Source organism: Dromiciops gliroides, chromosome 2 (assembly GCF_019393635.1).
Source record: "Dromiciops gliroides isolate mDroGli1 chromosome 2, mDroGli1.pri, whole genome shotgun sequence".
NCBI lineage: Eukaryota > Metazoa > Chordata > Mammalia > Microbiotheria > Microbiotheriidae > Dromiciops > Dromiciops gliroides.
In genome coordinates this window covers 365,725,504-365,741,277 of record NC_057862.1, presented here as the reverse complement: position 1 = coordinate 365,741,277, position 15,774 = coordinate 365,725,504, and the positions used below count along the sequence as shown (strand labels likewise).

Sequence of the window (15,774 nt, the reverse complement as noted above, 5' to 3'; positions counted from 1 at the left end):
GGCATGATCAAGCATGTGTACATTTAATTGGGAAATTGATTTCTAAAATGAGTGCATGATCAGTTGCAAATCAAGAGGGATTAAAGCCTCTCCAATAAAATTTAAAGACAAGACTTTTTTGGGGGGGGAGCAAGGCAATGAGGGTTAAGTGACTTGCCCAGGGTCACTCAGCTAGTAAGTGTCAAGTGTCTGAGGCCGGATTTGAACTCAGGTCCTCTTGAATCCAGGGCCAGTACTCTGTCCACTGTGCCACCTAGCTACCCCCTTCTCTCCAATGAAATTTGAGGACATATACCAAACAAGTCTGGTGAGGGCAAAATGGGGTTGAGACTGGTGTATCTTAACAGAGTTCTCTCTTTTGCTCAGATTCAAAAAGGAATTTGGTAAAAGTTGAAAGCAGAGATGAGTAACAAAAGAGGAATACAAAAAAGTATGACAAATGTGAAATAGCATGTAGAAGGTTCAACCGTAAAATGATCTGAGGCTTGTGAAAAATGCTACCGATGGCAAGAAAGCCTTTGTGGGGGGAGAATGTTTGAGACATGAAGAAGAACAAGGAAGAGAGAGAGCCACACAGCTTGGGGTGGAGAAATAATGTTAATTGACAACAAGCAGATTCTGCCTCATAGATATAACTGAGACTTACTGAAATGTGAATATGGCACTATCAGATAGGTATAATCTTTGGAAAAGAAACACATTTGTAAACGAGGCTCTGGGGTGGTAGTGTGTGTCAAGATTGTGTACTCCTGTGAGGAAATTAATAAACTGGAGAGGGGAGCATAGTGAAAAACATTTAGGTGGCGATCAGTGGAGAAACAGAAGGGATATTATTGCAGGGGCAGTATAGTGCAGCCTGCCTGGGTAGAAGGGATATAACTAGATAGCAAGATGAAAAGCAAATCACGAAGCTGATACAGAGGGTTGATATAGTAGCATTGGGGGACTTCAATTTTAGGAACATCTGTTGGAACACTCTGCTTTAGCAGATTTTTTAAATCAGAGAAAGAGCAATTGACTATATATTCTTGGAAATAATTTTTTTCCCTCGAAATATGAAGGAAATGGATTCTGATGAAGAAGAGAAAACTAATTGCTAGACTGGAAATGATAGGAACCATAGGAGGAGTGAATACCTTATCTTAGGTAAAGATGGGAAAGTTGGACGTCATCTGATGTATCTACATTTGAGAGAATGATGTCAAAGATTTCAGAGAAAGACTGGAGAGAGGATTGCATGACTTAAGAGTCACTAGAGGAAGTTCACTTAAAAGGAATGTCACATTCTCAACCACAAATTTTGGATTATATAGACACAAATTTTCATGACCAGGATGAAATGGGATGCCATCTAAAGAAACCAATGTGGAACCCATTGGGAACTCCATCGATTCAGTCTGATTTTAAAGACTTAGAAGATACCTCTCACAATATGACTAATGTGGAAATATGTTTAACTTGATTGTAATCTATAACCTATATCAGATTGCTTGCTGGCTTTGAGAGGGGGGAGAGAAGGGAGAAAGGTGTGATAAAATAATGGGACTTGACAGACGCCCAGGAGCCCCCACCTGAAGTTTGATTTGGAATTGATTGAATTGGGTGAGACTGAGAGACTAAGTACCTACTTGTGATGATTAAATCGGGACCACACCTGGCCGGCCCTGAGTAGGGTGTTGTTCTCAGAAGTTGAACCTAGTTAAGGTTGATTAAATTGAGATCACACAAGGCCAACCCTGAGGAGAGTATGTTCTCAGAGGCTATGGACTGACATCAACAGGAGACCTCTCTCAACCAATCAACTTGAAGAACCTCCCATTTCGGGGAGGAGGACAGGAAGTAGGAGGGGCGGGGGGGGGGGGGGCCTGGTGGACTGGAGTAGGCTCTTTTGGTTTGAGACTTTGGCTTGGTGGCAAAATTTCACGTGGGCTGTTAGGAAAGGAAAGGTTTCTGTCTCTCTGGCTATACCGAATAGATTCAAGCTTTAATAAATCCTTAAAAGCCTAAACTCTTGCTGAATTTATCAGTGATTTTAGCCAGCATTCCCCCAAGACTTGGAGGGGGGGATTAGAACCCACATTTAGATTTTGTTTTTTCAGGGCAATGAGGATTAAGTGACTTGCCCAGGGTCACACGGCTAGTAAGTGTTGTGTCTGAGTTCCGATTTGAACTCAGGTTCTCCTGAATCCAGGGTGGTGCTCTATCCACTGTGCCACCTAGCTGCCCCCATCACATTTAGATTTTTAAACAACACAGTTTGGCGACCACAAAGGGGAAAAAATTTAGAACTCTAAATCTTACAGAAATGAATGTTGAAAACTATCTTTTGATGTAATTGGGGAAAAATAAAATACCATTAAAAAGAAGACTTAGAAGATAGATGCAAGGACAGCTACTTTGGATGAATACACAGGAAAGGCATGGTTCTAGAAGAATTATGTCACAAGGGCTGATCCTGGACAGATTCTATGTAGAGTAACTTCCTTCTATTAAACTACTTTATATTTATTCTGTATATGTTTGTATATGCATTTGTTGCTTCCCCCATTAGACTGTAAACTCCTTGCAAGTATGGATTGTTTCAGTAATTTTATTTATTTCCCCCAACACTTAAGCACAATGCCTAGCACATTAGTAGGTGTTTATTATATACTTGTTGATTGATTGAGTGAGTGAGTGAGTGAGTGAGTGGTATCTTCAGTTCTGAGGGTGGCATTTAGGAAGGACATTGACAAGCTGAGCCAGATCCAGAGAAAGGTTCTTGAAACCAAATCATATGAGAATTTGTTGAAGGGGAAGGGACATTTATCCAAGACTTTGCAGAAGGAGGAGTGAGCTGTCTTCATGTACTTAAAGGAAAGTCCAAATTTTGCAAGTGTTATTAGAAATTTTATTTATGACATCGAATCACTACAAATTATGTCCAGCAAAAGCTTATATACTTACTGATTGGGGAACAATCAAATGAACTGTAACATATCAGTGGAATGGGATATTGTTATTCCATAAAAAGATAGATATGGAAAATACAAAGAAATATGGAAAGATTCATGCAAAATGAGTGAAAAGGGATTGAGAACATCATATACACCGACTAGATTAAATATATATATAATTGGATAATTGGACTATAATAGAAAGAAAATCTGATGAGTACAAAAGGGAGGGAATGCAAACAAAAAAGCTGTTATTTTGTTAAATTTATATAGTTTCCTTTTTAACAAACTATAAATAGATTTGGTTTTATGGTTTATAGATGATTTCACTTTTTAATTTGTTGGTGGGGTTATTAATAGTTTTAAAACATTTTTCAAAAAATATTTGAAAGGCTATCATGTGGAAGATGGATTACATTTGTCTTACTTGCCTGCAAAGGCAGATTTTGACTTGATATAAGGAACAATTGAAATACCTCAGGGGGGTATACTACATTCCTGGAGGTCTACAAGTGGCTGTTGGATAACCACTTGACAGATATACAGTAAAGAATATTCCTGCTCAAATATGGATTGGATTCTGAACTCCCTTCCAACCGTGATTCTGTGCTAAGTGGAACTATTTAACTTCAGTTTTACATTCATTCCTTCTCTGAAGAAGAATAGACTTTAGACAGGAAAGGGTAGGGCAAAGATAATTGAAGGGAGTTGGAGCTCAAGATAGGCAAAGAAACAAAGTAAATAGTAGTTCTGAATGAGCTCCATTCTCCTGGCCCAGTGTCTTGAAAGAATTTAGGGAAGTAAATATTAATTATAATAGTCCATATTATTTTAAAACTTATACATTGCTTTTATGTATCTCACAAGATATATGCATATTTCCCATTATATATGTGCATATGTATACCCATTTTAATTATCATATATTTTTATATATCTCTTAGAGTTTAACCCCATTTTTCAGATAAGGAAACTAAGACTGAGAGATGATTAGGGACCTGACCAGGGTCAAATGCCTGACAGGATTTGAAGACAGTCCTTACTGACTTCAAGTTGAATATACTAGCTACTAAACTCTGCATACTGCCAGGATTTGGCGATCTATAAGTAATTGTAGATAACAGCTCCTCCTCTCTCATTTTGGCACGGTTTCCAGGCTGTTTTGTCCTGAGCAGTAGAGTGGAAAGCATGCTAACCATGTGATCCCAGGCAAGTCATTTTAACTGCTCTCTGCCTCGGTTTCCTTATCTACAAAAACTGTCTGAGGGATCCCACTCAGTGACCTCTAAGTTCCTTTTCAGCTCTAAATCTATGATCTTTATTATTTTTCTTTCTAAAGTGCTCAGAAACAATCCTTTAAGTAATATGGTATATACTTTTTTTTTCCACCGGGGCAATGAGGGTTAAGTGACTTGCCCAGAGTCACACAGGTAGTGTCAAGTGTCTGAGGCCAGATTTGACCTCAGGCCCTCCTGAATCCAGGGACAGTGCTTTATCTATTGTGCCACCTAGCTGTTCCCATATGATCAAAATAGCTTTCTTTTTTTTCTTTTTCTTTTTTTTTCAGGGCAATGAGGGTTAAGTGATTTGTCCAGGGTCACACAGCTAGTAAGTGTCAAGTGTCTGAGGCTGGAATTGGATTTGAACTCAGGTCTTCCTGAATTCAGGGCTTGTGCTTTATCCACTGAGCCACCTAGCTGCCCCTATGATATATACTTTTGCTGTTGAGCAACTTTAAGCTAGAGGAATCTATGTCTTTCCCCTTTAAGCAAATTTGTTTTAAAAAGAAAAAAAAATTACCTATTTCCAGTCTTATGTTCTTAGCATTTCTGTTCTAATCCATTTCTATCCCCTGGAATGACATTTACATAATAGGTGCTCAGTTAATGTTTACTGAATGGATGAATGAATGCTTGCTCTCAAATAGAGTTGGTAGAAAACAATATCTGAGGTTTGGTACGGACCTTCTCAGAGAGTTCTGTGATATACCCATGCCAACTTAGAAATAAATCGAAGACTCCTTCATACTGTTGTTAAGGTGAGGGATTACAATGTCTCACGGGTATGTAAAAGTTCAGTTTACAAAACACGCTCCTCTGATGTAGGTAAAAATAGGTTGGGCAGTGTTACTCAAGGCTACTGCTGTCATTCTGTGCACTGGATCACCTTTAGGTTTGTTTAGTCACTAAAATAAGGGTCTGTAGGAATGGGCAGTTAGTTCATAAACACTCAGGCTCTTACTGTCCACTTACTGTCTCTGGGGACAAAAGATAATCCTCGCTCTCAAGGAGTGCACAGTCTAATGGAGACCATGTGCAAACAACCATGTACCTACAGGCTATATATATGGGATACACAGAAGATAATTAACAGAGGGAAAGCACTACAATTAAGGGGGATTAGAAAAGGCTTCCTGCAGAAGATGGGATTTCAGCTGGGGCTTGAAGAAAGCCAGGGAAGCCAGAAGGTGGAGATGAGGAGGGAGAAAATTCCAGGCATGGAGAGAGCCAGTGAACATGCCTAGAGTCAGGAGACAGAGTGTCTTGTGCTTAGGAACAGCAAGGAGGCCTGGATCGCCGAGCATATGGCCTCAGAAGACTAGAAAAGTAGGGAAATGTAGGAAACAGGTCTTCATTTTTGTCGTTATAATATCCTCAGTACCTCGTACACAGTAGTTTCTTAATAAATGTTTGTTGAATTGAAATGAGCCCATAGATAAATCATTCCTTCCCGCAGATGCAACATTTAGAGAACACATTTTTCCTTATCACTTTTTCCTTATCACCACCATTTCACTCACTCCCCACTAACTAGGGAAGAAGTCAAGTCATTTTTCTCTGTTATTTCAATGAATGCCTGAAGGATTTGATCATCATAATTATGTAGCTTATATTATGCTTTGTAGAATAGGTTTGGGGGTTTATTTGTTTCCTGGTGTTTAGATCTTGTAGCACTGTGTAAACACGAACATTTTAGTAGAGTGTCTTTAAGTTGCTTTCTTTTCCTCTATTTCACTTAGAGTGTTGGTTTCTCAGTCTCTGCTAGCACAGTATCTCTTGCCCTCCAGGCAGAAATGAAATCTGAGCCAAGCATCCAGCATCTGTGCACAGCTGGTAGTCCACTGGTTTTTTTTTGGGAGGGGGGGTGTCCCTTCTGGGTTCATAATACTGAGTAGGTGGGGATCATTTTGGATTGCATCAGAAAGTATGACTAATAAGAAAGGGGCAGCTAGGTGTCACAGTGGATAGAGCACCAGCCCTGGATTCAGGAGGACCTGAGTTCAAATCCAGCCTCAGACACTTAACACTTACTAGGTGTGCGACCTTAGGCAAGTCACTTAACCTCAATTGCCTCACCCAAAAAATAAAAAATAAAAGACTAATAGGAAAGATTTGGGAATACCATTCATTATCTTCATTTAAATCTTTTTCAACTGCAGCAAGACCTGATTGGCATTCTGAAAATGTTCTTTCCTTCCAAATCAATAGGTTACCTTTTATATTTTTAAGCATTTTCAACTAGAGTGGGAGGTTTTTTTGAAGGAAGGACACAAGGTTCTGGGTTTCTTCATGTTTCCTACTACAGAACCTCAAATATTTGTCCTCTGATACCTATAGCAAGCCTGTGTTTTAAAATGGCTGGAGATGACCTTAAGTTCTATTTGAATCTATTTCAGGTGTGTGGTGTCTAGTAAGCGCAAGTGGTAGAATTAGCATAAAGAAATGGGTAACATCTCCCCAAATATTCATGATTCCTCAGAAATCATGAATTTGTATTCTGACTTTGCTCTATGTTGATGATAAATCCCTTGATACTTTGGAAGTTCAGAAGGGGTTGCTTGTTCAGCCCTCATGAAAATTAGATTAGTTTTAAAGCTTTTTGGAAAGGGTGGGGGGCATGGCTCTAGATAGTCCCAGAAACCTTACCTGGCTTGGAGTTAATTCCCTGTCTGTTGGCATCAGCTTTGACCGTACAATTCCCCGCTCAGGGCCAATTCCTGGCTCCACCTCTTGTGGGCAAAGCCTGGATAAAAGAAGACACACTAACAAAACTATATGAGCATGCTTCTTATGAGGGGTGCACTTTTCTATCTCAAATGAAATGTTGGGGAAGGAAAAAACATTGTAATTCACCATTACTGCCAGCACCACCCTTTATCGCAGAATCAACGTTGGAAAGAACTTAAGAAGTCATTGAATCCAATCCATACTTCATGTGGAATCTGTGATATAATATCCTTGAGAAGTGGTCATTCAGGACTACCCTATTAAGTTGATGGATTTATTAAGTACCCGACATGCCAGATACTGCACTAACTATGCAGGGGATACAAAGAAAGACAAAAACATGGTGCCTGTCCTCAGGGAGCTCACGTTCTAAGAGGGAGATGACATGCAAACAAATGTACTCAGATAAGATATATACAGTGTAAATAGGAGAGAACTTTAGAGGGAAGGCAGTGGCAGGGAGAGGACTGAGAAAGGCCCATATGGGGAGTGAGATTTGAATTAAGCCTTGAAAGAAGGCCAAGGAAGCCAGGGGATGGAGGTGTGAGGCAGGAGAGCATTCCAGGGATGGGGACAGGCAATGAACAGGCTTGAAGGCTAATATTTGCTACTCCTTGGGGCAGTCTGTTCCATTTTGTGGCAGTGATGGCTAGTAGGAAGTTTTTCTTTTACATTGCAACAAAATCTGGCTTGTCGACAGCTCCTACTCACTGTTCCTCGCTCTGCCTTGGGAGGGCCCAGTCTGTGGGCAGATCGTCAGTACCAGTGTTGGCAAGTGTGGGAAAGGGACACCTTGCACCTGATTACAAATTAGCCTGGATTGAGTTCTTTGTGATTTCTTTATTTCTCTTACTTGACCACTGTGTGATGTGACTGGTGAACAAATGGAAACTGAAAAAATATATATAAAGCTTTGTATCTCCTTGAGTAGCTTGTTTGCACTCAAGTGCTTATGTACACTTTGATTGCAATGGAATGTTAAATGGCTGTTGCCTGTGTTCTAATAAAGCAGGCAAGCATTGGGAGAATTAGCTTCATTAAGTCAGAGAGAGTAAGTGGAGTGGAACTTAAGAAGGAGGGAGCCTTATGGGATCTAGCGCCCATTAGCAACCAATTGCAGTTCTTGTGGCAGGAGCAGGATGAAAACCACCTCAGAGATCTTGAAATTTTCTTTTCAGCAACAAAATACTATTTTTAGGTGAGCTAACAAATCTTAGTCCCTTTGTTATGTGTTCTCTCCATTTCTTCCCTCTACGGGAAATATTAACGACTACTCTCAGAAGAAATGTGTGCGGGACACGATTTTAAATTTCTTTTACTTTTGCCCTCATAGAACTTACATTCTCAGCCTGGGGAACCCAACTTGTCCAAGAAAATGGAGCATTCTAAAGAGTGATTTTGGCATAGGCTGACAGGTGAAGGGGAGGACATTCTAGGGGCTCTGTGTTTGAGCACCAGTGGTGGCCGCAGAGGGGAGAGCTCACAATGCCAGGTGTATCATCCTAGAAGCAATAGGCAACTTGTTGGTCAGGCCATGTGTTGAGAAGACTGGTTTCCTAGCCTGGCATGGCTGGCTAGGGAGAGCATTCACTGTTTCCTAAGTGTTAGCCACTGGGGATACAAGACAAGGCCAAGAGCAGAGAATTCCTGCCCTCACGGAACTTTAATTTCAGTGAGAGAAGGGAACTGGGAGCTAGGAGGGGGCGTGGTGCGCGTGGCTGGTAGTTGAGATGGCTGGACACATTTTTAAGCCTAACGTATGTTATTAACATTTTTTCCATCACTTTCTTAAATCCAAACAATCTACAAAATAATAAATCAAGCCCTGATTTGTAGCATTTGTTATTTCTGAGATGTGAATGTTCATACTGAAAATCTAACAAGTGGTTCTCGCAGCCTATTCAAGCTGACTCCAGCACACCCTTGAGAAGGATCTGAAAATAAATGAAATGAAAGGATTTGAAGATTTTAAAGTATCAACAAATGTGACTTGGCGTTTTCCTCCCTCTATGCCATCTCTTGGGGCTCCTACCACTGGCTTAAGTCTTTTCCTGGGATTTAGTCTGCTTTATGGTTTGGAGGCAGTGTGGCACAGTAGAAAGCACACTCATCTTAGGTTCAGGGGACTATGGTTTGAATCTCAGCCTTTCTGCTCACTAATGGTGTGGTCTAGACAAGTCATTTAACCCCTCTGTAACTGTCTCCCTTTCAGACAAGTACACCTACACATTGTAAGACAGCCTTTCCCCAAGTTGTGAGGAAAGCACTTTGTAAATTGTAAGGCATTTAATATAAATATGAGTTATTTATCTTACTGTAGTCTGTTTCCTTGGCTGTGAAAATTCAGATTAGTTCTTTAGTTACCTCTATTCACAGCTCTTGGGGGGTAGGGCACATATAGGAAGTGATATTTTTTTTCCCCTCTATGAATAAGTGCTTAAAATAATAGAATTTCAAAACTGAAGGAAACTTTAGACATTGATTAGTTCAGCCCTTCATTTTACAAGTGGGGCCAAAACAGGAGGAATGACTTGTACAAAGTCATATAGCTAGTTAGTGGAAGATCCATGATTGAGCTTATCTTTCCTCTTAGGTTTTAATCATCTTTGGGGCCCCAAATATTGTCTTTACTGTATTATAATAACCTAATGCTATAGATGGATGAGGCCCCTAGTAAATGTTCAATTCATTTAAAAAATAGTTATTAAGGGGCAGGTAGGTGGCACTGTGGATAAAGTGCCAGCCCTGGATTCAGGAAGACCTGAGTTCAAATGCAGTCTCAGACACTTGACACTATACTACCTGTGTGACCCTGGGCTAGTCACTTAACACTCATTGCCCTGCCCCCCCCCCAAAAAAAAAAAGTTAAGTTGACAGTTTGAAGCAGCAAAAAAAAAGTTCATCCATCTTTCCATGGACTAAAGCTTGGAGCCCTTAAGTACTGTGAAAGGCCAACCCTTTAATCAGCAGAAGATGGTATAGCTTTCAGGCCTGGTGGGGCTAGAACAGCTTGGCCTGGCCAGTAGAAGACTTGACATCTGGATCAGTGCTTCTAATCCATGGCTCTTGAATTTGCACTGAAGTCATTAGCTTGTGGAACCACTTGACTGCTTCATCTGAGATGGGTTTTGCATTCTTAGACTGCATAATTTAGTGCTTTTTGAAGTTTTATATAAACCTTACATGGCAGGCCTAAGGAAGACCTATTACTGGGGCAGGGAAGTTTGATTTGTAGTGAGCATTGGTGACTTTTAAAAGAAGACTGAACAAGATTTCTCAGCTCCATCCACCATCCACATCTTTTCCTGCCTCTCTTTCCTTGAAGCCCACTGGAAATAGGCTCTGTTTCTTGCTGCTCATTTAAAGAACTCCCCGTTTTTTATCCATGCTACATGTCAGTCTAAGCCTGGGATGATATCCCTAAACATGCTTTCCATGTAATTTTTTTTTAATGCACGATTTCAGGTTCCTATTGTTTTTATCATGTATGGGATCATTGAAATGCTCTAGTAGCATAGTGTCTTTGTAAATTCCAGTTCACTTTAAGTTTTTAAACCTGACATCATTAGGGGCTCTCTTTCTCTGTCTTGTTGCTTTGTTCAAAAAGAAAATGAAAAGATAATAAATTCAGACAAGGCTAAAAGCCTCTACTTGATCTTTGTGCTAAGACTGTATGTATAAAGTAATTGTGAGTTTCCATGGTTCATGTTATCTCAGTGTATCTTGTGAGATGATCCTGTGAAATGAACCCCTGTGGTCCCTGCTTTGGGCTAACTCAGTGTGTCTTTTTCAGTGAGCACAAAGATTCCTCAGAGAAGAAACACAGAGAAAAGGAGAAAACCAAACACAAAGATGGCAGCTCAGAGAAACACAAAGACAAACACAAAGATAGAGACAAGGAGAAACGAAAGGAAGAAAAGGTACCTTATTTTGCAGTGGGGAAAGAAACGGAGGTGGCACTTTCAGTTACCAAACTACAGGAATTTTCTGGATTCATAGAGAATGTGTTGATCCTTGTGTCAGGCAGTTTTGCCTGAGACTTAGAAGCAAATCATAGTCTTATAAAAAGCAAATTCCTTTCTTCCCATAACTCTTTCCACAGTCCTCCAGGCAGATCAGTATCATGTATTGTTTTGCTTTGTTTCTTACCTGGAAACCCTTCTGCTACTCCATGGATAAACTCAGAATACGGGGATCCCTTGAAATAAGTTATATTAAGTGAAATAAAACCTTTTGTCAGGTGAAGTATATTTTTTGGGCAGAGAAGTTTGGTAGCCTACTCATGTGAGAGGAATACAATCAAAATTATGGCCTGGATGGTATAGTGGGCAGTGTGCTGGCTTTGGGGCCAAGAAGGCCAGAATTTAAATCCTGCATCAGAGACTTATTGGCCATGTGATCCTGGGCAAGTCTTTCTGCCTCAGTTGCCTCATCTGTAAAATAAAGATACTAATAGCACTTATCTCACAGGATTATTGAAAGGATCAAATGAGATATTATTTATAAAATGCTTTGCAAACTTTAAAGCAATATACAAATATCAGCCATTGTTTGCGTTGCTATTATGTGTAGGTTGAAAGTTCTTGCTGTTGGGCTTTTTTGTTTGCTTGGTTTGGTTTTTTGGGTTTTTGTTTTTATTTTGTTTGGGGTTTTTTTTTTTTTTTCATTATGATCAGTCTGAGACTCATAGACCCCAGCTTAGCCAATTAAAACTTTTTCAGTGAGGTTCTACGCATCTGGCTGGGGATAGAACACACTGTGCAGACTTTTTGAAAGACTCAATGTGTCTGACAAGTCTTAGAATATTGAGAGAGGAGGAATGTGGTTGTTTGATTTGGCTGAGTTCAAAAATACAGGAAATAGCAGCTCACTCCCCATTTTTTTCCTGCTCTGCATAGCATATCATTGAGAGACACAATGGTGTCTATGAAGTGGGGGAAATGGCATATACTCAAAGGTGTAAAGTCTCCATTTGGAAGAGAAGGAAGCCCCCCTCCCATTAAATTGGACTTCAGTTTAACCTGAAACAAAACTCCTTTCCAAAGGGAATTAGAACGATATAGCATTGTGTTTCCCAACTACTACACAGGTTCATGGGAAACTTTTATTAGTGCATGAAACTTGACTACCAAAGGTTCTTAGGACTTAAAACCTACAAGCTTTTTTTTTTTCCCCCTAAATGCATCCCATTTGTATACCCTTTGGCCCCTGTTCCTGCTTTCTGCATGATTCCCACTCCTTACCTACTCTGAACCTCTAAAACCATAATGAGGCCATATTCTTTGGTAGAGAATTTATGTTTTACCATTCTGAAGTATTGGGGGTCAAGAAACAGCGGTGTAGTGGAAAGACCATAGCATACTGTGTTCTAGTCTCAGCTCTTCCACTTTCTGAATCCAACTCAGTGAGCCTTAGTTTATTCATCTGTAAAATGAGAGGATTGGATTAACCTGATCCCATAGGTTCCTTCTGACTCTAAATTTCAGTCAGACAGTTCCATAGGAAAAGAAAAGCTCAAGCCCACCCTCTGCTAAAAAGGATGTCTAAAGACTTAAAGTTGGTGCTTGTCATTGTGTGAGATTTACCCAAACTCAAATCATTTGAGCCACTGATCAGTTTATATTCTTTTCTTTACAGGGAAGACCATCTGGAGATGCAAAAATAAAGAAGGAGAAAGAAAATGGTTTCTCTAGGTAAGGAATCTTCTTCATTGATTTATCTTTTAATATTGGTGTCCAGCTGTTTAAACTGCCACGTTAGCAGCATTGGACCTAGAGACAGACAGATCTACTTGGTCTTCTTGACATTTGTAGTGAATGAAGAATTTAATCTGAGCCACAACAGTGACTCTTGTCCTATCAAACATTGGGAAGAGAGTAGCGATGTGAGTATACCAATAAGTTATTTTGAGGGGGAAGGGCTAGTAGGAAGTGATTGAAGCCTGTTGTTTTTTTCAGAAGTGAATAGGAGGAGGGCAGCTAGATGGCACAGTGGATAGAGCACCGGCCCTGGATTCAGGAGGAGCCTGTGTTCAAATCTGGCCTCAGACACTTAACAATTACTAGCTGTGTGACTCTAGGCAAGTCACTTAACCCCAATTGCCTCACACACACAAAAAAGAAAAAAAAAGAAGTGAATAGGAGGGGCCGCTAAGTGGTGCAGTGGATAGAGCACCAGCCTTGGAGTCAGGAGGACCTGAGTTCAAATCCAACCTCAGACACTTGACACTTATTAGCTTGTGACCAATGGCAAGTCACTTAACCCTGATTACCTTGCCCCCCCAAAAAATAAATAAGAGAGTGTGTGGCATTATTTGGATGTTCACGAACTGGGATAGCACAGCAAGGATATATTGAACTAAAGCCAACTTCCATTTTGTCCTTCTTACTAATGCTAGCCATTCATTATTACTGCTTAGCTAAGATTTCTTCTGTCTTCTTTGCTAGCAGTGACAGGAGACACTATTAAGGTGTTTCCACTGTGTTTCACAGAATTTCATTGACAGATCTCATGCTTTCAAGTCTTTGTCACTTTTAAGCACTACCTAGAGATGGACTTAATCCACCACCTGTTATCTTACTGCATATTTAGGGGGAATAGATATAGTACCTAGAGGTAATCTGTGAGGTAGGTATAGGACTTCTGTGGTTTTATGAAGTACTCAAATTCTTCTCTCCCAGGATTCCAATTTTTTCTCAAAGGCATTAATCCCCTAAAATAATCCTATGTTGTTGCTTCATTTTTGTGGGAAAGGGCTTTGGATATGCCTTTGTTGCTTCCAGCAAAGTGCTTTTGAGTTTGCTTCCCAAAATTTGCAACTTTTAGTTTCATTTCTGAATTTATATCTAGTTTAGGACAATTTACAGTCAGTCCTGAGCCCTTTTAAATAGGAATGACAGCTGCCCCCTTCAGGCATAATTTGGAATTGTTTTGTAAGAAATGTAGAGTAATAGCTTAAGTCAAAAGCCAACTGCTCCTTGAGTTAATTAGTGCTGTAACATTCTTATCTTAGAGTTTAACTGAGCTTCTCTGGTTCCACTGTCTTGATGTAGATTTTAACCTTTTCTAATTAGTATAACAGAATTACTCAGTTCTAAAACATGGTCCTTTTTGTCACTGATAAATTAGTACACCCAGGGTTCAATTTAAAAATCTGTGGTCTTGAGGGCAGCTAGGTGGTGCAGTGGATAAAGCACTGGCCTTTGGATTCAGGAGGACCTGAGTTCAAATCCAGCCTCAGACACTTGATACTAACTGTGAGACCCTGGGCAAGTCACTTAATCCTCATTGCCCTGCCCCCCCCCCCCCCAAAAAAAAAAAAAATCTGTGTTCTTCTGTACTTCGCTGTGAAAAGAATAATCCAGTCTGCTTCTGACTGAATACTTCCTTCAGGGTAGTTTGTGGTTTTTTAAAACATTTTTATTTGAAGTTTTAACTTCTAAATTCTATCCCTTCTTTCTTTCCCCAATCCCTGAAGCAGTAAGCAATCAGATCTAGGTTATACATGTGCAATTATGTAAAACATTACCGTATTAGTCATTTTGTATAAGCAAACTCCAATTTAAAAAAAAAAAAAAGAACTCCAATAAGAGAAAGTGAAAAATAGTATGCTTCACTCTGTTCAATCAATATCAGTTCTTTTTGGAGGTGGATAGTATGCTTCATCATTAATTCTTTAGGATTGTCTTGGATCATTGTATTGCTGAGAGTAGTTAAGTCATTCACAGTTCATCAAACAATATTGCTGTCACAGTACACAACATTCTCTTGGTTCTGCTCACTTCACTATATATCAGTTCATTTGAGTCTTTCCAGGCCTTTCCTTCAGCGTAGTTTTGTACATGCTTCATGTTTTTATCATTACCTGTGACTATCCTAGAGTCTAGTATGCATATGACTAGTTGGAAGTGTCTCTTTCTGGTAAAAAACAATTGGAACTTTTCAGCATTCAGGGTTGTGGATAATGATTTCATGTCATACATCTTTAAAAGTTGACAAGGACAACAACAGTTGGCACCTTGTACCAGAAGGAGGCCACTGACTCCCTCTCCTCTGGTCTGGAAAGAGTAGGCAGCCCAATGAGGAAGGGACTCCGGTTGCTTTTAGCCGTCTTACCTTAGTGTAGAAGGGTCCAGATCTCCAGTCAAATGATTCAGCCCTTCATTGGAGAAAGTGTAGGTAGCTAAATCCAGATAACTCATGGGACATATAAAACAAGCAGAGAATTTAATCTATTTCTGTTGTAGAACCAGAGGACATGAAGATCTAATCATGCTCTGACAGTTTTCTCTTAGTAGGATGATTTCTGCCTTTAGTTCAATGAATTCTGGTATTCCTAATAATACTGTCAATTTTCTCTCCTTAGTCCGCCTCGTATTAAAGATGAACCAGATGATGATGGGTATTTTGCTTCACCTAAAGAAGATATCAAACTTTTAAAGAGACCTCGAGAGGATGATGAGTGAGTAATGCTCATTTTGATCCATTGCACAAGAAAGGGATCACTTCTTTGTTTGGAGAATAGCTGTCCAGAAGAGTCAGTGAAGTACCAGCATAGTGTACAGTTTGAAACTTTAGAGTATCTTTGAAGTACTTATTACTTAAAACCAGTTGATATGCTAATTATATATGGCATTCCAAATTGTTTCTTAAAGCAGCAGTTCCCCAAGAAACAGTTACTTTGAGGCAATACTTTGTTTTGTTTTGTTTTGGTTTTTTTTGAGGCAATACTTTAGTATATATAAAAGTAATCAAAATCAGTCTTATTCCAATATTCTGTACTTCAGATTTATTCTCCTTTCCCTAAATTGTTTAACTTTAATTGCTCCTTT

The 15,774-nt window shown here is 39.7% G+C and overlaps 1 protein-coding gene across 1 annotated transcript in view; it reads left to right on the top strand.

Moving 5' to 3' along the window:
* TOP1 (DNA topoisomerase I) overlaps positions 1 to 15,774 on the top strand; it is a 120,921-nt gene that overhangs the window by 59,108 nt on the left and 46,039 nt on the right. Inside the window, exons 4-6 of the mRNA XM_043986192.1 lie at positions 10,737 to 10,863; positions 12,581 to 12,636; positions 15,309 to 15,404. Coding sequence (XP_043842127.1) covers positions 10,737 to 10,863; positions 12,581 to 12,636; positions 15,309 to 15,404 — 279 coding nt within the window. The remainder of the gene's footprint in view (positions 1 to 10,736; positions 10,864 to 12,580; positions 12,637 to 15,308; positions 15,405 to 15,774) is intronic.